The sequence below is a fragment of the Pygocentrus nattereri genome, chromosome 9 (genome assembly GCF_015220715.1).
Source record: "Pygocentrus nattereri isolate fPygNat1 chromosome 9, fPygNat1.pri, whole genome shotgun sequence".
In the NCBI taxonomy this organism is placed as follows: Eukaryota; Metazoa; Chordata; class Actinopteri; order Characiformes; family Serrasalmidae; genus Pygocentrus; species Pygocentrus nattereri.
This window is the reverse complement of record NC_051219.1, coordinates 27,561,355-27,586,231: the sequence shown is the minus strand read 5'-3', so window position 1 is coordinate 27,586,231 and position 24,877 is coordinate 27,561,355. Positions and strand designations below refer to the sequence as shown.

Genomic DNA, 24,877 nt, shown 5'->3' with positions numbered 1-24,877 from the left:
TCTGTCTCAGTGGGACCCCCCCTGATAAATAAATCAAATAAATCAATGCTTAATGGTTCTGCGGTTGTGTAAAGTGTGCTAAAGGAACATTCCATGTAAAGTATCTATAATTTATTGTGACGTTTCTTCCTGTGAAGTTTATTTTAGGAAATAAACCCAGAATTCCCAGGGCACTTTATAAACCAGTTAGCGGTGAATTAGAGGGTGTATGATTTTATCAACTTTATGATTAAGCACCTCAACACGTCCCTTAATGGAAATGCAGAGGAAGAAAACGGGGTGGGGGGTGGGGGGTTGAGTGCAACCAAAAATGTGAAATTAACATTCCTTAAAGTAGAAGAGATGCACAGATAACATGTTTCCCTCATTGTTGAACATTCACTCATTTCCTCTCAAATGCCCTTAGGAAAACACTGTGTGACCTTTTTTTTGTGGAAGGCTATATTAATATTCCTGTACATACATAAAATGATGCTAATATGTTAGTCCTGTACAACTTCACATGTTACAAATAATACGGTGTGTGTGTGTGTAAATGTTTGGATTTATAGTTTATATGTGTGTGTATATAAGAAAATTGTCAAGAAATTTCAAATGTATATTTGTGTATTTCAAATTTGATCTCAGGGCAGATAACGTGACAAAAATGGTTATAAACACATAATAAACAGATAATTATGGTATAGAATTCATTATTTAAGAACTTAACATACTGTGGTATGCAAAAGTTCAGGAGGCTCTAGTCAAATTACTTGTTTTGTAACACATCTCTGACAGAGAACACACTTCTGTGTGTTTCAATGGACAGTTACTGTTTATTTTCTGAGTTTAACATGTTAGATAAAAATAAAACATAACATGGAGCCTATTCTGTTAATTTACCTTCTTTAAACTTTCCAAACTTTAGTAATGTATAGTTATAGTATTTGAACATATTCAGAAAACATTCAGTGTACATTTAGAATGCCTTGGTAACCTGATACTTTTTAAACTTAATTCACACCATTTTTCATTGTTACTGATTGACAGTTTTTATTTGTTTTGTTTTTTATGCAATTGTTCTGTTATCACGTATTTGCTCATAATTTGAATTTGGGTATGACAATGGGCCGGTGTAAAGGTGGTGGATCAATGGCATTGATTTTGAAATGTTACAGTCGATTATAATAACCTTGACTAGAGTTTATGGCTTTTTTCTCTTGATTAATATTAATCACCACTACTCAACTTTTCATCAGATTCAAATCATAATAAAATATCTCCTCTTCTGCTTGCAAACACAAGTTCACAAGTTTCTCCACTAATGGGCAAAAATATTCATATGAAATTACAACATTTTATTTTTTCTAGCTATGACCCAGCATTAAACGAGGGGAAGCTGTAGGAGAGGGCAGGAAAAACAAAAAAAATTAAAGGAACAGTGTCTCTCCAGGTGTTTTCTGGGTGTATGTAATAAATAATTTAAAAATAATTTCAGTTTTATAACAAATATTTTTAATTGTTCATATTTTCCCCCCACAGGCGGATGTTATTTACAAGATGAGCATGACAGACAGGTGAATGCCTTATTTTCTTACTCTTACGTATATACACCGACCAGGCATAACATTATGATCCTTAGTCATTGTCCATTTTATCAGCTCCATTTACTATATAAGTGCACTTTGTAGTTCTACAATTACAGACTGTAATCATCTGTTGTTCTGATACTTTGTTAGCCCCCTTTTACCCTGCTCTTCAGTTGTCAGGACCCCCTCAATTGTCAGGATCCTCACAGAGCAGATACTATTTGGGCGGTGGATCATTCTCAGCACTGCAGTAACACTGATGTGGTGGTGGTGTGTTAGTGTGTGTTGTGCTGTTATGAGTGGATCAGACCGAGCAGTGCTGCTGGAATTTTTTAACACTGTGTCCACTCACTGTCCACTCTATTAGACATTCCTAACTTGTCAGTCCACCTTGTAGATGTAAAGTCAGACGATAGCTCATCTGCTGCTGCACAGTTTAGGTTGGTCATCCTCTAGTCTTTCATCAGTGGTCACAGGACGCTGCCCACAGGACGCTGTTGGCTGGATATTTTTGATTGGTGGACTGTTCTCAGTCCAGCAGTGACACTGAGGTGTTTAGAAACTCCAGGAGCACTACTGTATCTGATCCACTCAGACCAGCGCAACACACACTAACACACCACTACCACGTCAGTGTTACTGCAGTGCTGAGAATGATCCACCACCCAAAAAGTAACCTGCTCTGTGAGGGTCGACGGGGGTCCTGACCACTGAAGAACAGGGTAAAGGGGCTAACAAAATATGCAGAGAAACAGATGGGCTACTGTAATTGTAAAAGTGTACCTATACAGTAAGTGGAGCTGATAAAATGGACAATGAGCATAGATGGAGGTGATCATAATGTTATGCCTGAACGGTGTATATTGTCATACGCTTAGGTTTGAGCACCCTGGATAAGTTACGTTTTGTTGGTTTTCTAAGTGAAAATAAGTTGAACACATCCTGTACAGAGAACACACTTCTGCACATTTTAATGCACAATTACTGTTTATTTGCTGAATATAAAATGAATTTGTGCACTAAATTTTGCAGAAAAATGCCATTTGTTAATGTGTTCTCTGTAGATGATGTGTTAACTTATTTTCAAAATCAACAAAGTATGTCATTTGAATTTGTCTATAACTTCTGTATAATTATGTTCCTGTTAGGTGGTCCGTATCTGTTCATCTCTGTCTCTCTTTCTCTCTTGCTTTGTTTTTCTCTCTGCAGTTTTGCATTTGGCTCGCTAATCTCAGCCGTGGATCCTGTGGCCACCATCGCCATCTTTAACGCTCTGAATGTGGACCCTGTGCTGAACATGTTGGTTTTTGGCGAGAGCATTCTCAATGATGCTGTATCCATCGTGCTGACCAAGTACGTTTTCCCTCTTCCTTGTCACCTGTGGGTGCTAGTTCACGACAGGTGTAATGTTTGCCGAATGTTTGGCTTGTCTTGAAAAATTCCAATTTTATTATAAAACAAAATATTGCAAAGTAGCAAAACAGTGTTCTTATAAAACAACTGTGCTAGAAATAGGAACATAAACCACCTAAACCTGAAGCAAGGTAAGAAATGTTGGGGATCCTAGGGGGTCCTAGACCTCCTGACTAACCTCTTGGACTTTCTGAATGTTGCAAAATCAAATTCCTATGGGGTACCTGAAAATAAACTTATTATGATGCTATGCTGTCCGTTTAGGGGAAAACAAACACTCAGGAAATGGTCATTGTTTAGCTGCTTTATCCATAATCAGAGAGATTCTATCTTTGGTATTTGTTACTAACTAAAGATGCAGTGCTGGTCTGCCTCAGGGCGGTGCTGTAGCAATTTGGTTCACCCAGTTGGTCCTTTGTAGCCTAGCAAATGTAACTATTCCCAGGATACCTCTGAAAAATATTTATTAAAATATTAATGGGGTCACTAAAACATAAATAAAGCCTACTTTGGCTTTTTAAAGTAAAAAGGTTATTTAAAATATTAAAAATGAAAACAAAATAACTGATCATTCAAAAAACAACAAATTTATTTTGTTGTAATTAAAGCTAGCATCAACGCCGCTATGGCGCGTGAATTGGCAGACTGAGCTAAAACATGCTTGTATTTTCAACCACTTCAGAAGGCAGGAAGCTGAAGTAACATAAACACAGTTGAACTATGTGCAGAATTTAAGTTATTATATAGTGTTATTTTCCATCTCTGTCTGTAATGCAAATTTCTGATGATTTCAGTGCAAGTCCTTATGGAGAGGGCCAAGTACCCACTCTATCACCTTTATTATAACCATACAGTTTGAGCTGTTAAACTGGTAAACACAGAACACAATGATGGTTAAAATAACAAAAACGTGGAAAAACCCAACCCTTAGCATGAGGATAGCAGGGCATGCACAACTTTATGTGAAGGGACCTAATTAACAGAAACCAAACCAGTATTTTTTATGAAATACAGACTGATATTATCAGTTATTAGCATGATTAGTTCTCTAAAATATGTATTTTCATATCATTTATGTCCTGGTAAACTAGTTCTTTTCCTCAGTCCTCTGTATAGTGAATACTGAACCTGCTGCATTGTGTTCCAGTGCTGTGTCTTTGTGCAAGTGCCAGATTTACTCGTGTTCTGGTGTGGCCTGTGGCCAAGTTTTTGCTGGTCTCTCTCTCTCTCTCTCTCTCTCTCTCTCTCTCTCTCTCCCCTTTTGTGAAAGAATACCGCCTGCAGACATTCTGTGGGAACAGAAAGTGTGTCTGATTCTTGGATGTGTGAGCGTATGGCCTAGTTGTGGATGTAAGAGCTTTTAAAGAGGAAGGAACTGAAAGAGTGGACAGATACAGCAAGTAATAAATCTGCTGTGAATGTGGAGTAGTGTAATCGTACAGACTATTACATAAAGATGGGGAAAGGGAAAGGAAGTGTGACTTCTTCTTTTGCCATCTGACTTTTACCTTTGCCGTGGAATTCTGAGGTCTGCCTTTATTGACCTTTGACAGACAGCAAGTCTTGCTGTCAGAGATGAGCCTGAAAACCACACTTTTATGTCCACAGTGAAGCAGAGCTTTGAGTTCCTACAATATGTGTACAATGCTTGTTGAACAGAACTTCTGATCACCATGTTAGAACATAAAGTATTTAGTCTAAATCACTGCATCATTTATTTGGAGACCTCCCCCTGACTGTGGTTGGTCTTAATCAGAGCAGAGCGTCAGAGCAGAGCATCAGAGCAGAGCATCAGAGCAGAGCGTCAGAGCAGAGCGTCAGGCACCTGTGCTTTACCAGATCAAAGACAATGAGGATCTCCTTGATTCCTTGCTGGTTACAACTCAGGTGATCAGCACTGGGCTAGAGGGCAGTCTTCCTCGAACAGCTGCTTGGCTAGGAGCTAAATCCAAGGCCAGGGAGGTGTGCTGCTCCACGCCACGCCAGACTGAGCCGTGGTCCGTTGCGTGGTGGTAGGCGCTCCGCCTGCCACCCTATTCTGCGAAAGGTTCACCTGAGCAACAGATTCTCTGTGTTGGAGGAGCTAGAAGACGCAACTTTTGCTGACAAACAATCGTCAGTACACAACATCCGAGTGAGCTCTCCAGCCATAAACTTTATCCCTGCTCCATCTGGAATCTCTACCTCTCAGCTGGAATCGGCCGGACAGCCAAACCGCTGCCTACCTACCCAGACCATCTCGACCCCCACGGCCACCCTGCCGAGCTCCTTCACAGCTTCCACACGGACAGCCAAACCACGGATCCCTGCACCAGAACTCTGCTGCGCTGACCCCTCGTTTCCCGACACCTCTGGTTACAGAGGAACGAACCCATCGTCCATCCCCACCTCAGCCTAGACCGACTCGCTAGAGTCCTCCATTCACGCTCATAATAGGTGACTCAATCATTAGAAATGTTAAGCACTGCACAGCCGTAGATCACATTATCTCTGGTGCAAAAGTCTTTGCCATTACACAGCAGCTCCCCAGTCATCTGAAGAAATGCGACTCAGTGAAGAGGTAATACTGTGGGATGTAACAACATCAAAAATCAGAACACAGAATTGCTTAAAAAGGACTTCACAAGCCTGGTATCTTCTGTACAAGACTGTGGTAAATCTGTTCTATCACTGGACCAATTCCGTCACTGGGAAGAGCTTCAGGACGTTTTAGCTGCATTTTAAATCTTCACACCTGGCTCCAAAAAACCTGCCTCTGAAAAAACTTGACTTTTATTGACAATTTTAACCTTTTCTGGAACCGACCTTCTTTTTACAGAGTTGATGGGATTCATCCCAATAGGCTGGGTTTACAGATTTTAGGCCACAATATAGTTTACTCTGTTTTTAACTCTAGATGACTATTACATACCTCCCAATACCTCTGTAGTTTTGGGTAGAAGACCCAGGACCAGCACTTCATCAAAAAGAAATTATTAATAAAGAAGTGAAAACCTTTAATGGTTTTATTCATGCACATAATCTGATTTTTATTGATCTAACTCCAATTACTTTACACTCAGGAGAAAACCCTGCAGTAAATGCTCTAACAGAACTCGAGAGTTTTAACAACAGAAAAGGTTTAGGCATAATTCATCTTCACACTAGAAGCCCACCCCAGAAGGATAAAATGGATCAGCTTAAAGTCCTGATTGCACAGTCTGATCCAGATATTTTAATCCTAACAGAGACTTGGCTTAGGCAATCTGTAAGTGATGAAGATGTGGCTTTAAATGATTTTAACCTTTTTAGAATAGATGGAGAATCAAGAGGAGGTGGAGTAGCTATTTATGTTAGAGTAACTATACAAGCCACCTTAATAACTGCCATCTCCAAAGAAAAATACTTCAAGTTCATAGCTCTGAAAGTGTCCCTTGGGTAAAATAACTCTTTTTTGTTTTTAGCTGGGATATACAGGCCTCCCTCTACTCGCTCTTCTGCTCTTGATGAAATAGCCACTCTTTCGTCACAATATACTGCTGCTGAAATGCTGCTTTTCAGGGATTTTAATCTTAACCGGCTTTCTAATGCATCCGATTACTTAAAGGAAATATGTGGAAATCTTACCCTCACACAACTGATCATGGAATCAACACACCCAAATCCAAAGAATCCCACCAAATCTACCCTGTTAGACTTAATTCTATCCAACAAAATGGACAGAATTGTTGCCTCAGCAGTCTTTGATCTTGGTCTTAGTGACCACTAAGTTCAGACAGCTGAGAAACAGGTGTACCTCTGCAGTTAGAAAGGCCAAATCAAATTATTATCACAGCCTGATTACCAGTTCTACAAGCACTCAGATTTTCTGGAAAACTGTAAAATCCCTTAAAAACAATTCAAGAGTTTTCAACGTACATTTTGCTGCAGCTGGTCACATTTTTAAAAATGCTGACTTGAATCTGCAGTTAGATAAAACTGACAACTCTACTGCTCCACAGAGCCCTTCTCTCCAATCATAGTAGCTAAATTTCTTACTACTATTAATCCACAAAAAACTACAGGTGAGTATGGACTGGACCCTTACTTCCTGTGTTTAGCAGGCAGAGGTATTTTAGGATAAATAACATATATTTTTAATCTCTCTCTTTTATCATGCAGAATTCCCAGGATCTGGAAAATAGCTCATGTAACTCCCCTGCAACTCGCCTGGAGCTGAGGCAGCAGATGTAAATAACTGCAGGCCAATCTCAAAATTGTCCTGTTTAGCTAAAAATGTATAACTCCTAAAAAATAGTCAACTTAAATCATTTCTACATGAACATTCTGTCCATCAGTCTGGCTTTAGAGAAGGACACAGCACCATTTCTGCTACCACACTGGTTTTAAATGATCTCTACATGGCCATAGATAGGAAGAAGCAATGTGCTGCCATTTTTATTGATCTATCAAAAGCGTTCGATACAGTTGATCACACTCTTCTTCTAAGGAAGTTACAAAAGATTGGCTTTGATACAAATGCACTAGAATGGACCCAGAATTACCTTTCAGACAGACAACAATGCGTAGCACTGAGTAATTACAAATCAGATTTCTTCAGTATATACAAAGGAGTACAACAACGTTCAATTTTGGGCCCAGTTTTATTCCGTATACATGTTAATGAACATGCTGCCTCTGCCTTAGACTGCAAAGTACACCTGTATGCAGATGACATGGCTTTATACTGTTCAGCTGACCGTTTATGCTGCAATAACAAAACTGCAATGCTCATTTAATGCTCTACAGGTTGCTTTGCGTAAAAACAAACTGGTTTTAAATGCTAAGAAAACTAAGTTCATGCTATTTTCCAGATCGACTAATACATTTTTTTCATAGATTTTAATTCTGTAAATATCACTACCCTGATGGGATCCAACATTGAGAGAGTCACAGAGTATAAATACCTTGACATATGGCTGGATGATAAACTCGCTTTTAAACCCCATATTAATAAATTGGTTAGCAGATGTTGGCAGAAGCTTGGTTACCTATATAGAAATAAATCCTTTTTCCCTGTGTATGCTAGAAAAAGAATTGTTGAGGCAACCTTACTATCTGTCATGGACCTTGGTGATGTAATTTACAAACTCGCATCTGTCAGCTCCCTCAAACCACTGGACTCACTGGAGACCCTTATGACACTCTTCACTGCAGACTGTATGAAAAGTTGGTTGACCCTCACTAGCTACACGGTGGGAAACACACTGGTTTATTTTCATTTTTAAAACACTCTCCAGCCATTTGCCAGAATATATTATTTCCATGATATCTGTAAATAATGGTATTTATCAGACTCGATCCAGTGGCTGGATCACATGCCAGTTACCAAGGGTTTTTACTGAACTGGGAAGATCTGCTTTTAGTTACAGTGCACCAGCGAGCTGGAACTTAATACAGGACACACTAAAGCTCAGCTCGCTGGTGTCACATGGTCATTTTAAACTTCTACTCTCTAACCACTTCCACTCTGCCTGCAACTGTTTTACTTGATTTTTTTTTTCTTTATTTTTGTTATTTTCATTATTTTATTGTCTATTTGTTATTTTATCCATTATTATTCATTCTCTTATTCTTATTATTGTTTTGTTAATATTTGTCATTTGAGTAAATTTGTTTATTAGTATTTTTTATCTTTTGCATTTTATTTTAACTTGATTTTATTAACCTTTACATTTTATGTGTTTTGTTTTATTTTTTAAATTATTTTATTTTTATGTATTTTTATTATTGAAAGTATTGTCATATTGTTTTTTTTTATTTTTTTATTATTGTCATTGAAAAGGAGGAAAATGGCATTTACTACCAAGTATTTATTGATGATTCACAGCGCAATACAAAGTGGAGGTGCCTGTGTTTGTGCTGAAGTTACCTCAATGGTCTTAAGCCTAGTGGAACAGTGAACATGAACCACACTTACCTGGGCACTAACCTAACATTTGTCCAAACGGTCTGAACTCCAGTCAGTTCTCTTCTTAAACATGGTCCGTAAAGCCTTTAATGTGCTCTGCGCTACACTTGCTGTCTTGTTAAAAAGAAAAATGAAAAAGAGTGGCTCATTTTTTTGTCTCTTATGTGTATATACATTTCAGTAGTGGTAGAATAGTGTTTAATTTAGTGCCATTATTCTGAATAATTTTAATTGAACTGGAAAACAGTGTTGAGGACCGGCTGGGGCCAGAGAAAACTTGCCTTGTGAGCCTATTTGCTAATCCTCGTTGTCAGCTATCAAAGACAATATCAGTTAATGAAAAACACACTGTCCACCAGACAAGAAGAGGTTAAGTTTGTGTTGACCACTGCAAAAGCTTACAATGGATAGTCATATTTTACAGACACTAGGCTACGCATGCTGTATGTAGTTTGCATCTGGTCACCTGCAGATAACGCGGTTTACTTTAGTTCTGTGTGACCATTTTAGCTTCCGAATACATTTCCCAAGCTCACTGTCTTCTCCGTTCCAGACGCAGGCAGGTCAGCAGAGTTGGGGGATTTGGTATTAGGGATATGGATTTGGAGCAAGGTGGCCTTGACCAGTCCTGAGCTTGCTTTAGCTACTCTGGCCAGATGAGAACTATATATATGTATATAATCTGATCTCTTTTTCCTTCAGCTGGCAGTCAGAGGCTTTATTGTTTATTTTAAACAGAGGAATCAGAGCTATTTGTGAGTTACAACAAGTCTCGCCTGCTTTACTTCCTAATTGCAATGTACTCTGTAGCTGATTTTTTTTATTGTAGCAGAAATTCCGATAATGGTTTGCTTTTGATAAAAGTGCTTATTTAAACTTAAATTGAAAGGCTTTACTTTCAATTTAAGTTTGTTTTTTATTTGGAAAGTAAGAAATAAAGTGAATGTGTGATACAATTGAGCTAATCCATAATAGAAAATAATTACATGCTTATGCTGAGAGCAATAGAAGTGGAATAAAAATGAAATATATGCACAATATACAACTTACCCATCTGTGTATGCGAAGTTGCTATGTTCCAGTGATAAATACAGTGTCATTAGCACTAACAGTAGTGCAAAATACTATTCTGATGTGGGGAGGGCAGGTTATGTGACTATAGGTTACCTGTAATGTTAATGGCCTGACGGCTTAAATCTTGCGTCAACTGCTTCGCCCCACCCCCGTCTCCCAAGGCAGCAGCAACAGCCTGTGCAGGAAGACTGGGCAGCTGTCTGAACAAACTCAAAACAATCACAAATCTTAAAGGGGCAAAAATAATTACTAAAGTTTGGTGAACTGGGCAGAATTTCCTGCTGGTACAAACGGGGGATCAATCCTCTGTTTTGACTGGGAGCAGCGCAAACATTAAAAAGTGCAGGGCAGGGGGTCCTCCAGGACCAGGGTTGGCAACCACTGCCATAGATGATGACTGATCCAATCTGAATAATACGTAGTATGTGTAGTTTCAACACATAGCATCTTACTGCTACTGCACTATACTAAAACCAGACCTAGACCGCAAGTCCATAGTAGGTTGCTTGAAATTAACTTCATCATTAGCTTAGGAATTTATAGCCAGCAGTCACCATCGCTGCATTAAATAAAACCGTTTTAATGTTTTGAGACGTTCACTTCAGTTAGGACAACACATGTTAGCTTGACACTGTCAGAACAAAACCATTCCATTTTATTTATCCATTTTATTGTTTTAATATTTTTTAAGTAATTTAAACATTGCCTTTCACATTATGTGTACATTTTATAATGAAGGAACCAAAAGACATGGAAGAAAGTACAGTTACATTGACCTACATTAAACGTAAAATATGTTTTTGCCTTCTCCTATTATCATTTCAGAGATGTGAGGTTTTGCTCTGACAGTGAGAAAATGCTTGTTTTAGTGCCTCTATACTTCAGGCATATTGCAAAAACATCAGTTTCCACAGGATATGACGATGGAGTGTTTACTCACATGGGAATCTTTAATGACATGGGAGCACGCACTGACCAGGGGTCGCAACTAATGTCTTTCAACAAAAACCAACCAAACATCTTATGTCCAGTTTTACCCTCTTGGATAAAATATGTCCTAAAAAAAATGTGTCCTGGTATAGATAAACAAAAACACAGCCTTACTTTGCTCTGCTTTAAGCTTTAGCTTGGCTGTAGCTGCTTTTCTCACATAGTTTTTTGTAAAATGTCTTTTCATATTTTTTTTTTTTTTACAAGGCTGAAGTCAGCTTCTCATTTGCCAACGTCTTGTTTTTTCCCGTTCCACCTTAAATGGTGCGTGGGGTGCCAGAATGAACCTGCTGCACTGTTTAAGGGGGAACGGAAAAATTTGAGAGGCTGGCAAAGGAGAAGCTGACTTCAGCTTCCAGTTTATCACTGCAGATTCAATGTATCAGGAAACCAGCGGGAGTGATTATAAATGCAACTAAGTCCATTATTCCCCAATTATCAATGATCGTCTTGAATGTCTTTCTTTGCCATTCGTTAGCTGATAGCTAGGTGAGATTGTTTCTGTTGCTATGGTGACCAGCAGTCTGCACGCCAGCGTTCAGGGTTAAAGGGTGAATTAGCAGTTATACATTAACTCCAACATTTAAGACCATTTCATTTTAAAAATGTGTTAGAATGATCAGCAGAGCTTTATTTTACTCCAGATGAGGATCATTTTACCTAAAAATCGAATTCTCCAGTGGAGCCGCAACGGGGCAGTAAAAGAGTGACATGTTGCCGACACCTGGACATGGCCAATTTGTACGGGACTGAAATCCCAGAGTGACAGAAGTGATAATGTTATGACCTAATGTAAAAAAAATAAAGCCTAACACCATCTGAATAATACGTATTATATTTAGTTTCAGCTGTGTTGTGCAGAAAGCCTGTCATACGTACAGACAGATGCAGGTTCCTCTGAATATGATGCTGAAAACAGTCCCTGTGTAGAGTCAGAGTGTGTGTCGAGTAGCAGGTGGATGATGTCACAGCTATTGTGTATATACCAACTACCATATTGAAGTTTGCTCCCTGTAGAGGACAATGTTCCCTTTTGTAGCTGTAAAAATGATCACAACATGGAATTTGACTGGGGGTGTTCAGTTCTTCAACTATATTTATATCTATACTATAGTATCGTAACCGGCTACTTTAAAAAAAACAATAAAGGCTTGTTATTTTTTTTCTATTTGCATTAATTCTAATAGCAAAAATGTTTTTAAAAACTATTTTAAACAAAGATAAATTACAATAAACAATTTAAACAATTTGCTCACTTGCAGAGAACGGTATGCTTTTTAATGTGTTTATTTCGGTTGCGGTGATCCTGGCTTGCTCATGGGTTCGATCAGTTTCAGGAGCCCTAAATGCACTTGAGGGAAAATAAAGCTAAATAATTGAGACATATTTCTTCTCACACATGGTGAGAGCGGTGGACTTTGCCAAGCCGACATATGCTCTGAGTGGAACAGGGTTAAAACTGGTGGGGTGCGTTCTTCCTCTCTGCTAGACTCTGAAACACAACACTGTTGCCCCCCATAGACTTCCTGTGGCTTTGTTTGAATGCTCTGGTTGGTTGTACTGTGATCTCTTTCTCTATCTATGTGTCTATATTGTAAAATGGCTTGTCTTTAGTAGAAGATGTGTTAGTGTAAATAGGTCAGAACCTGTGTTAAAGTAATTTTCTTTCAAATGCTTTTATTTATTTTTACCAAACACTCATCTTTCCACCCTCAGTACGGCAGAGGGCTTTGCTGGCTCAGACGTCTCCACGGTGACCGGTTGGGAAACCTTCCTGCAGGCGTTGGGCTATTTCCTGAAGATGTTCTTCGGTTCAGCCGCTCTGGGCACACTGACCGGCCTCATATCCGCCATCGTATCCTTCTGCAAAAGCTTTGAGAAATTCAGGTGTGCATATATGTGGGTAGTTATATATTTGAGCTGAATGTTTTTATATACACGTGCCGTTTTTCAAGCCAAGATAGTTAGAGAATGATTAGAAATAAACATCTTATTTTAAATATGTAGGTCTCATTCACTATGTACTCTCCAAACTATTTAGAGAAGGCGTATTGTGAAGAACGTTGATTAAACATAGCTCATTTTGAAGTTTAGTAGTTTTATTAAAGCTTTATAAATGGTATTTTATTCATGTTTATTAATTAGGTCATAAACACCATAAAAGTCATTAATTAGCACAGAAATGAAAAGGACAGTAGTGCTTGCCAAATAGTGAACTCACATGTATCTATACTGTTAAAGCTCAGATGTTGCTAAAAGGTGCACTTTGTAGTTCATCTTTTTCTCTGCATACTTTAATATCATACACCCTGTTCATCAGTGGTCAGGACCCCCACAGAGCAGGTATTATTTGGGTGGTGGGTCATTCTCAGCACTGCAGTGACGTGGTGGTGGTGTGTTAGTTGATCAGACACAGCAGTGCTGCTGGAGTTTTTAAACGCTGTCCACTCACTGTCCACTCTATTAGACACTCCTACCTTGTTGGTCCTCCCTGTACATTTAAAGTCAGAGACGATGGTCTGCTGCTACACAGTTTGTGCTGGTCACCCTCTAGTCCTTCATCAGTGGTCACAGGATGCTGTTGGTTGGATCTTTTTGATTGTTGGACTATTCTCAGTCCAGCAGTGACACTGACGTGTTTTTAGAAGTACAAAGTGCACCCATACATTAAGTGGGGTTGATAAAATGGACAATGAGTGTAACGAAATTTAAACCCAACACATTTGAGAAATGACGCCTGAACCCCACTTAACCCGTCATGAGTGGTCAGGGTTGGACAAATTTGCCAAGGTCTGTGTGTATCTGCTCTGTCATTAGTTCTTAACAGTCTCTGTGCAGTGTCTGAAGCATTTTGACCTAAGAAAGACCCCGTCTTTGGAATTTGGCATGATGATTATCTTCGCCTATCTGCCATATGGCCTCTCCGAAGGGATCAAACTCTCTGGTAAGTCTGGTTCCTGGCCTCACAGCTGCGTTCTTTGCCACACAATACACCTGTGTGTCATGGGCGGGGCAGCGGAGAAGAGAAACTTGGGTGTGGTTACACTGCAACCACACCATCTGAATCAACACGTTCTACATGTAAAGTGATCTTCCTAATCTGTGGCTAGGCTGATGGGAATGTAAGCAAATCTGTTTGAGCTGAAGTGTTGCTTCTCTTTTTTTTTTTTTTCTGCGTCCGTCTCTTCACTTCCACCCAAACACAAACTGAATACTTACAGGTGGCCTCTTTGGCCGGAAGAATGGTAACGTGAAGTACACAGTTGTGATGATCCGTGACTTACGTTTGGCATTCAAGGGTCATGTCATATGTGAAAGTTGAAAAATGATCATTTGACCTGACACACTGACATTACACTACATAAAGCAACTCACTGTGACAGATACTTAACAAAACTCAGGTTAGTTTTTTAAAAAAATCCTTTTTTGAGTGGTAAGCCATTTGAAATCACATTTGGAACTGCTCATTTCCTATACAATCATAACTTGTAAATTTAGGTATACAGTGTGGATTTAAATATCGAAAGTGTGGATTTATTTGAGGTTGGGAAAAATGACAAGATATGAAATGCTAAACAATAATAATTTCTAATTTGTAAGTAATTATACTTACAGTAAGTTGCTGGAATGAGTGCTGAATTATTTAAACAGTAAACATGCACCGCACCACTTTGAAGAGGAGCTTAAACAACAGTTTAGAGATAGTCCCTTAGTGCAGTTCTGTGGTTATGTGTGCATTGTACTACCCCCTACAGGCCATACAGGCCATCTGAGCTAGATGCCAGACCTACACAAAACAGATTTTAAGGATGTTTGGACCAAATGTAAAATGAAAAGTTATTGATGTATTTTGTTCTCCATCGAGAACTTTGGAAAATTATGACTAACATGTTACAAAGTGCTAAAAATCTGTTCCACTGTTTAACCAAAGGGTCAGTCAGTATATCGCGACTGTCCAAAGTAAAGCATGTATCTACATTTTTTTCAATGTTGATATTTCTGCATCATTTGAGCATAAAAGCTGTTCTTTACAATGTGTGAAAATTTTGTGATGAATGCACCACCGGATATTCTCCAAAATTGTTTGGAATGTAATATTTTAATCTTAACTTACTATTTTGTAGATGCTTATTTTTGTCTTTGGACAGCAACAATATGACACGTTGACCTTTAGACTACATTTGACCATTTGGTTACTGTTTTCATTGCTGAATGTAAATTAGCTAGCTAGCAACTTAAAGGGCCCACATCATAGACAAATACATTTCCCTTTGAAAGTAACATGTAAACAAGTTTTAAAACATAACATTCACTCAGTCTATACATTCCATGTATGGAAGCTGCAAAAACATTTACATTTTTCCATCTGCAGCAGTTTAGCCCCACTCGTTCACAATGAACTTCTAAAGAGTGTTTCAGCCCAGGCTAGACAGCCAATCAGAATAATTTGTATATATCACTCTTAATGGCAGAAAAAACTGCCCGTTTAATTCTAGGAGATAAAGAGAGATTGGAAAATGGTCATGTGAAATGAATTATGAACATTTTGGACAAGGGGTTCAAGAAAGTCATTTGCACTTCTAATAAATTACGCGGACATGGAATTTTTCCATCTGGATGTAATTTTAAATAATGGCTGGTTCATCCTAATCTTTTTTCCTAAATGTCTGACAGTACCAGAATGACTGAAATGTTTAGTTTTTTTAGCATTTGTCTTAATGTTTTATGATCTTCCCTGGGAAGCATTGTTTACTGATTTAAGGATTCAAATGTTTACGTTTTGTATTTTTCATTTATTTTTAGCACTTAATTAAAAGTGAGAGATTCAACTGATAGTGAATTTGACCTACAGTATTATTACTATACCAAATTCCTCTAACATACAAACCATTCTACAAACCCATCTCCTCTTTCTCTCTAGGCATCATGGCCATCCTGTTCTCTGGTATAGTGATGTCCCACTACACTCATCATAATCTGTCTCCAGTCACCCAGATCCTCATGCAGCAGACTCTTCGGACAGTGGCCTTCATGTGTGGTCAGTGCCTCTCTTAAGGAAGTATTTAAGTGCCTGTCCTACGTTTTTTTTTCTGTATGCTGCTATTCCCTTCAGGGTCTGCTTATCATTGTGTAGGTAATGTGCCAAAAACAATCATAACAAATTTTTACATGGCCTTTTAATTGACTATTTAAATTTAAGCAAATGTTAAGGCTATGTCATGACTTTTGTACAAAAAGGTCAGATTGGTTCTGAGAAGCTCATGTTCAAGTGTCTCAGGTGAATTTTATCTACTTTTCAGAGGCTTTTGCATAAACTAATGGAATCCAGCTGGAGTGCACTGCAGTGTTATTAAAGCTAAATGAGGACATACTGTACCAACACTATGAAATTCTGAAATTAATGATGAAATTTTAAAGATTTTTTTACTGAAACTATTATGCTGATTATATAATTTGTGGTGAACAGTTTGGTTTTCAATTTGAAAAGAATGCAAAATAGAGGCATGTTCATTAGTGGACCCCACTGTTCTCGCACTCCAGAGTTCCTGGGTCCATCAACATTGATAAAACCAAATCCAAAACCCGTCTGCCTCTCCCAGAAGCTTGAAACATAAAATGACCTTTCATGACGCACCCACCCCACCCCCCCCCCACCCCCCAAACAAATCCAGAAATGGTTGCAGGGACACAAAATACTTGAACAGGGCAGTCCGCAGGCAAACACCAAAGAATGTCAAGAAACTGGAAACGTTCTACATAGAGGGGTGGTCCAAGATTCCTCAACGAGTGTTCTCTAACCTTAATTAGCTTTACAGAAAGTGTCTCAGTGCCTTTAATTCTCGGCAGCAGAAGCTCCACCAAATATGAAAGATGGGGTGCCATTACTATGCACTAATGTTCTTTAATTTGTTTTTCCGGGTGGTATGTAGTTTTCCGTAGTAAGGAATGTTTACAACCGCAATTCCAGTGAAGTTGGGACGTTGTGTAAAACATTAATAAAAACAGAATACAATGATTTGCAAATCCTTTTCAACGTATATTCAATTGAATACACTACAAAGACAAAATATTTAACGTTCAAATGGATAAACTTTGTTGTTTTTTTCAAATATTCACTCATTTTGAATTTGATGCCTACAACACGTTCCAAAGAAGTTGGGACAGGGGCATGTTTACCACTGTGTTACATCACCTTTCCTTTTAACAACACTCAATAAGCATTTGGGAACTAAGGACACAAATTTTTGAAGCTTTGAAGGTGGAATTCTTTCCCATTCTTGCTTGATGTACAACTTCAGTTGCTCAACAGTCTTGTGCCTGCACTCTTTTACTACGAAGCCACGCTGTTGTAACACGTGCAGAATGTGGCTTGGCATTGTCTTGCTGAAATAAGCAGGGACGTCCCTGGAAAAGACGTTGCTTGGATGGCAGCATATGTTGCTCCAAAGCCTGTATGTACCTTTCAGCATTAATGGAGCCTTCACAGATGTGCAAGTTACCCATGCCATGGGCACTAACACACCCCCACACCATCAGAGATGCTGGCTTTTGAACTTTGAGCTGATAACAATCAGGACAGTCCTTTTCCTCGACAGTCCTGGCCCGGAGGACACAACGTCCATGATTTCCGAAAACTATTTGAAATGTGGACTCGTCAGACCACAGGACACTTTTCCACTTTGCGTCAGTCCATCTCAGATGAGCTCGGGCCCAGAGAAGCCGGCGGCGTTTCTGGGTGTTGTTGATATATGGCTATCGCTTTGCATGGCAGAGTTTTAACTTGCACTTGTAGATGGAGCGACGAACTGTGTTCACTGACGATGGTTTTCTGAAGTGTTCCTGAGCCCATGTGGTAATATCCGTTACAGAATGATGTCGGTTTTTAATGCAGTGCCGCCTGAGGGATATGAATATATATTGAAAAGGATTTGCAAGTCATTGTATTCTGTTTTTATGTTTTACACAACGTCCCAACTTCATTGGAATTGGGGTTGTATTTTAGTTGTATTTAGTACAATGGATGAAATGAGAAGACCAGCTCATAGGAAAACAAACAGAAACTAGAAAAGATCAAATGTCCATTATTTCCTTTAACGGACATTTGATATTGAAGCCTGTGGCTAATTTATTGTTACATCAACATGTAATAATATGTAAGGAAATGCTTTTAAAAATATTTCACGTTTTGTGCAAAGGAACAAAGAATGTTTTCTTGATCCTTTTTTTGTTATCTTTTCCACAGAAACATGTGTGTTTGCCTTCCTGGGTCTCTCCATCTTCAGTTTTCCTCACAAGTTTGAGCTCTCTTTCGTGATCTGGTGCATTGTAAGTGACAACATCATCGATTCTTTGCCCCGTTTTCACTGAGCCTGGACCATAAAGACTCAAATCTGTTTAAACACAGCAATGTCCAGTAACACTATTTCTTTAGGTCTCTGGTAGGTGCACAGTAATACAGCAACAGCTTCTGAAGTGCAGTTAGAACTTGTTAGTAGGTCACGCTGGTTAAGTCTGAGTGGAATCCCAGACATTTACAGCCTAAAGCACTGCTCACAGTGCTAAAGCCGTAGCTGAAGGTAGTTACTTTTTATGCGCGCTTTGCCTTTTAAATGCATCTAGCCCTTAAATTGACAAGCGGGAATCCAAACGTGGGGGGTATTTTCTGACAGTGTCCTTAGTGATGCTCATTTCACTTAATCACTTCTCATTTATATATGGAGAAAATAACATGGGTCCTAGAACAGAACCTTGAGGTACCTCACAACCAAGACCACAGGTTTCTTATGTTTCCTTTTGTTTTTGTCTCTTTGTTTTCTCTGCAGGTTCTGGTGCTTCTTGGTCGTGCTGTTAACATCTTCCCCCTGTCTTTTTTACTCAACTTTTTCCGGGACCACAAGATCACCCCAAAAATGATGTTCATCATGTGGTTCAGTGGTAAGAAAATCCTCTTCTCACATATTGTCATGTTTCTCAAAGTGGATGGCATTGCATCTTCGATTCATTTCATTCGATTTAGAGTAGACTGTGTTCATTCAGAAATTGATTTTGACCTCCAGTGTTTTCACAGTGGATCTGTTTTATTGATGGTCTATTTGCGCAAAGAGGCATTCGTTAATTCTAATTTAGTCATAATGACACACTCATTGTCATTTAACCCAATTGAGCGCAGTGTCCTGGATACTTGGCTGAAAACCACCTCAGACCTGAATCTGGGACATTGCACTCACTGCCTGTACTTTGATATGTCAGAAATGCAATAAATAAACAGAAAGATTTATTTTTCCTCTTTTCTGCTTCTTTCTGTTTTCCAGGACTGCGGGGTGCTATCCCCTATGCCCTGAGTCTTCACTTGGGCCTGGAGCCCATTGAGAAGCGGCAGCTGATAGGCACCACCACTATCGTCATTGTCCTCTTCACCATCTTGCTGCTGGGTGGTGGGACCATGCCCCTCATCCGCATCATGGACATCGAGGACAGCCAATCACGACGCAAGAACAAGAAGGACATCAACTTGAGCAAGACGGAGAAGATGGTAAATAAAGTTTTTTTCAGATCTGGAAAGTTTGAGTGATTTTATTTTGACACTCCTTGGTTTTAAAACCTTTACTGGGATACTGAAGTGGCATTTACAGTTCATTTACATGGCTAACAGTGAGTGGAAGCTTGTGGAGGATGCTAGCTGGCCCTCATTAGCTTTCTTCTGTTATTATCGATTTTAGTATTTTTGAGTATAACAAATATTTTGTTTGAACATAATAAAATAGCTGGACTTTACACTGTACTATTTAAGGACAGAAATTGAAAGCTAAAGTCCCAAAAGATTAGATAAAATGTGGACATTGACTTCTCACAAACCTTATATATTCATTTTAATAACAGACAAGAGTTACTGTGTGTGGAATTAGAGACAGAGAGCCGGGTAGCAAAGGAAAAATAGCTCACTGTTCTGGCAGCAATATTACAAAATATTGACGTACTATGTCAGAAAAGGCTTAATTTTCTCAAAAATGTGGTTTATAATGTTGAGTTAATTACTTATTTCCATAAGATTTTGACATATTCTGTTAGGAACAATGAGTTCTTACATTTAAAATAATGACTTTTTTAAAATTCAATTTGAGTCAAAATAATGAGAACATAAGTTATTATTCTGAGATATGAAGTCAAAATTGTGCAAAAATACGTCATTATTTTGAGATACAAAATCAGCTGAGAAACACAAGAAATACAGAAGCACAACCCATGTTACAAAATGTTATTCCACACATTGTGTGCAATTACACATTTCCACCATCTCCAAATCCCCAAACCTTACACAGTGTAGCTTTAAAGAAAGGATGACTCGAATGACAAAGTCCCTCTACCATTGTGGGCAGAGTCTCTGTGGCTTGCCTGTACAGCTACCATTTTTTCTCTTCCTGCTCTTCAACTTAAGCTTGAGAATAACTTTGAGAATAACTTTGCTTTCCTCATTTTCCCCTTCACCCCGTTGCCTGTGAGTCTCTTCTTTTTGTCATTTCTCTGATCAAGACTTTTCACAGTGGTTTCTGCGGCTTGCGTCAGGTCCCATGTGTTGCAGCAGAGAGGCACGGGGTCTCTCTCTCGCCCACATCCCTCTCTCTTTTTCCTTAGAGACTGTATTTGTCACCCTCTTCTCAATCCCTCTGTCCCACCCCTTTGAGCCCCTGAGACCCGGTTCAAAGGCACTGAGCTGGTTGAGTGAAGTGCACCAACTCATTTAGTTAAACGTTAAAGGCATGATGTAACACACTCATCAGTTTACTTAGGCCCTGTTTAGTCTTGCTGGATATACTCAGTCATATGAAGAGACATTTTTCGGTCATTGAGAGAAATGTATATTTTTAATGCAACATAATTATGGCTTGTTGATTTATTTTTCCTTCCGGCGCACTTCAGTTCTGCATGTTTTAGCATTTGCTGCTCTGTAAGCTTGCTCAAACGAAAAAAAAAAAAGAGTCAAAAGGCCATCTTTCTATCTAGCTGTCTATCTCTCTGTCTCCCTCAGGGTAACACCATAGAGTCAGAGCACTTATCCGAACTGACGGAAGAGGAGTACGAAGCTCAGATTTTCCAGAGGCAGGACCTGAAGGGCTTTCTATGGCTTGACGCCAAGTACTTGAACCCCTTCTTCACACGCAGACTGACCCAGGAGGTGAGGGGATCATTCCATAATCTTCAGCCCAATTCATATCTGCCAGTTTTCTGTACTCATCTATGTAGGGATAATGTTAAAAAAGAAGAATAGGTGAACAATTGAACAATCCTACAGTCTTTGTCCATTCCCCGTGTTTTAAACGCAAGGCCTGTGGGCCAAGTCAGGCCTATGATACAGTCCTATTTAGCCTGAGAAATAATTAGAATTTTCTTCTATTAGCCCGGTTCACCCCGAGATGCACTAGAGTCTTCAACATACCCTGCAACATAGTGTGCGTTCTGACCCCCTTCCCTCAACAACAATCTATGGGTCAGTGTATACACAGAAAGAAAAGATGCCTGGTGTCTAGCTAAAGCAAATGAAAATAGTTACAATAAATGTATAAAACAGTTTATTTAGAAATGTTTTCGAATAAGTATTTAATATCTATTTTGCTGTTGCAGTTTTAGCATATTTTGAATAAACAATGGTCTGTTGGTGTCATGGCAAAATTTTAAGTAAAAATGAAATAAAAAAACAGCTGACTCACCGATATGCTGACGTTTTTAACCTGACCCTTTTAGTGGGTGAGTTTGACACCCATTGTCCAGTCCATTTCTTAAATGGACGAGCAGGAAGCAAACAGCGAATCACCATGGAAGAAAAAAGAGAACCTTAGTATGAAACAAGTAAAAGCTACCCTCTTCTTTTAAATCAGTGTGAGAACAGCACATTATGGGAAGCATATCTAGATTAAAAATGTTTTTTCAAAGGTCTTGTATGTTGTGTGTTGTATGATCTGTATGGAAGCATCGTCAGGAGGAAGTAAAAATTGAATCATTTAGCTACATTAACTAAACTTATGTTTGGAGAAAAAAGGAGCAGCATTTGATGAAAAGAACTATGTGCTAACTGTTAAGGATGGGCGAATCTATTTTACTTTGGAATTGTGTAGCAGACAGTGGCACAGGAAACTGCTGGAGTGCCATAAGTATTGACAGGTAGAAATCCAGGCTTGGCTGTCGCTATAGTGCCCCTTGCCAGAACACTCAGAATGCAGCTTATGCTTGTGATGCAATATAAAATGTGTAATGACATGTTTTAGATTGTATCAGCCTTGTTTGCATAGCTAGAAGAGTTTGTTTGAAGAGTCTTGAATATGTTGCTTCATGTTTCTGGTCCTATAGTTAACAGTATGCCATACATTGTCAGAAACGGCGCGTGGGATTTTGCTTGGATCGCAGAACGGCTTTTCAGAAAGTCAGAAAGAGAGTTCAGAAGAGTTTCAGAACGAGAGTTCTCTCTCACTCTGAAGCTACTCCAGTGTTGCTCCATTCTGTGAACCAGTCAGTTCTTTCTTCTCTGCATGCCTTGAATGATGCAGCAGCGTGACTCCTACAGCTCACACATGACTGCCATTCATATACATACTAGGTGTCCTCACTGATCTCAGCAAGGTTCTACAGACATTACAGAGTTAATCTTATATTGTCCATTTTGCTTGAACGAATGATAAGGAAGATTGTGTTAAAAGAATGTTTGTTTACCCTCATTTGTTTAGCCATCACTCCAAGCCTAAACCTTCTGATAAAAGCCTGTATAGCACAGAATGTTTAACTGTTTGTTTTCTTTTTTAATTACAGTCATACATTATATAATTAAATGAATTGTGTGGTCTCTTTATTCTCCTGGGGTGGAGCCTGTTCCAGCGCACATTGGGCAGAAGGCAGAAAACACCTTGGATAGGTTGCCAGTCCATCACAGGGCAGACATACACATTCATGCTCAGACCTAGGGGCAATTATAATCTCTTCGGTTGGCTTGACTGCATGTCTTTGGACTGTGGGAGAAAAGCCACACAGACAGGGGGAGAACATGCACTCCACACAGATCAAACCCCGGCCTTCCTTGCTGTGTGGTGACAGCACCACCCATCGCATCACCCTTGATTATTCATTCATGATTTATCATATGGAGCATACAGCAGGGTTCTCTGACGTCTGAGCAAGGATCAAGTGAGGAGCAGGAAATAAAAAACCCAGAGCGGAGCTGGAGTGAACTGATTACAGAAAAGCTTTGAGCGAGGGACTGCCACTTCACTCGTCTCACGGTTTCTGGTCTAAAACCACATTAGCAAGTCTGTTTGATTACTTAACTACTTAGCACTGTTGGAGGCAAGTGTGATGTTTGGCATGTAGACTCCCTGGTATTAATTGGTGGGGGGCGTTAGTTACATTAGCCTCAAGTGAAAAACTGAAGCAACAAACTTCAGACACCAACATGTATGAGAAGCTTAGTTTCCATGAGTGCAGTCAGGAAATAAGACTTGACTCCAGTCTCGAGATCGGAAATGAACAGTCTTATCTCGGTTTTGGGGTAAGGTGGAGACCAGCCTAGTGCAATGCCTCCGTGTGAGAAAATCTTAATTTGGTCTTGATCTTGTCCTGCCTTTTTACTTCTGGTCTTGGTCTTGACTCTCTCTCTCTCTCTCTCTCTCTCTCTCTCTCTCTCTACCACAGGATCTATTGCATGGGCGTATCCAGATGAAGACTCTGACCAACAAATGGTATGAAGAGGTCCGTCAGGGTCCGTCCGGTTCTGAGGATGAGGAGGATGAAGCTGAACTGCTCTGAAACCTGCTGTTCTATTTCTTGTAGTGAACCTGGTACACAGGCTGTACCACTGCACATACATACACAGCACCCTCTCACTGGGGCGTACCAAAAACACACAGGCCAGACCTCAGCAGGGGGAAAGTTTTGCACAGACTTGGAACTCAATTATGGAGTACAAAAGAAATGAATAAAATAAGGGAGGCCCTTTAAAGAGAACGAGAAAGAAAAGCAATAGTGAAACAATTTTTTCTGCGTTGTGGGAGGTTTGTAATCTGGTCGTACACTTTTGTCTTTCTACTGAATCACTAACAGGGACATGGCAACGATGAATGTTTAGGAGGATTTGTTTTTCTGTATTTATTAGTTTCCTATATGAAAGAATCAAGATTAGAGAAGATTAGAGCTTTTATATGTTGAAATATATTAATATGTATTGCCACTGTTCTCGTGCCAGACAGATTAATTTAAACTGATGTAGCTGCTAAGAATGTATGTCAGAGTTTTTTTCCTGAAAGTTGTTTGTATGTGAATTACAGAGGTGAAGAAGGGGAAGTGGAGTTTTGCAAAGCAGAATGTTCTAAGCTATGTAAATGAAGTCAATGCAGTTAAATCTGGACTGCTTTTATATTATTATTCTTTAAAGTCTGCTTTATAAAACACCTCCAGTGCTTTGACTGAGAAATCAGAATAAATGGATTGAAGTTGGTTACAATTTGTATATTTTACCTTTCTGTTGAGAGCCATAGTGTAACACATCCTGTTCTTTTGGGTTTTTCAATAAATTCCTATATATATATATAAACATTAAGGTTGTTTTGAATTCTTGAATGGTTGTTTGTTACATGTTGATTCACCTGGTATGATTTAACTATTACAGTATTTGCAGCGGTCTGACATATTACGCTCTAGGTCTGTGTAGTGGTGGGTAGTCAATGTTAGACCACAAGGGGGAGCTGACATTCAATTATTTAAAGCTTAGCGATAAAGCTTTATTTTTGCTGACATGCACTCAAATAAACTCGCCCCAGCTGCTCTCTTTATTAGCGACAGCCTCCTGCCCTATATTTATAGCACTGTGGCTTCTTGTTTGAAGAAGAATAATAATAAGCTTTATGGGTACTGCAACTTTCAT

At 39.1% G+C, this 24,877-nt stretch overlaps 1 protein-coding gene across 1 annotated transcript in view; it reads left to right on the top strand.

Moving 5' to 3' along the window:
* slc9a8 (solute carrier family 9 member 8) overlaps positions 1–24,553 on the top strand; it is a 72,746-nt gene extending 48,193 nt beyond the window's left edge. Inside the window, exons 7-16 of the mRNA XM_017698233.2 lie at positions 1,522–1,556; positions 2,778–2,921; positions 12,691–12,829; positions 13,813–13,918; positions 15,896–16,012; positions 18,218–18,300; positions 18,798–18,909; positions 19,287–19,507; positions 21,002–21,148; positions 23,650–24,553. Coding sequence (XP_017553722.1) covers positions 1,522–1,556; positions 2,778–2,921; positions 12,691–12,829; positions 13,813–13,918; positions 15,896–16,012; positions 18,218–18,300; positions 18,798–18,909; positions 19,287–19,507; positions 21,002–21,148; positions 23,650–23,763 — 1,218 coding nt within the window. The 3' untranslated portion in view covers positions 23,764–24,553. The remainder of the gene's footprint in view (positions 1–1,521; positions 1,557–2,777; positions 2,922–12,690; positions 12,830–13,812; positions 13,919–15,895; positions 16,013–18,217; positions 18,301–18,797; positions 18,910–19,286; positions 19,508–21,001; positions 21,149–23,649) is intronic.
* The last annotated feature ends 324 nt before the right edge of the window (positions 24,554–24,877 follow it).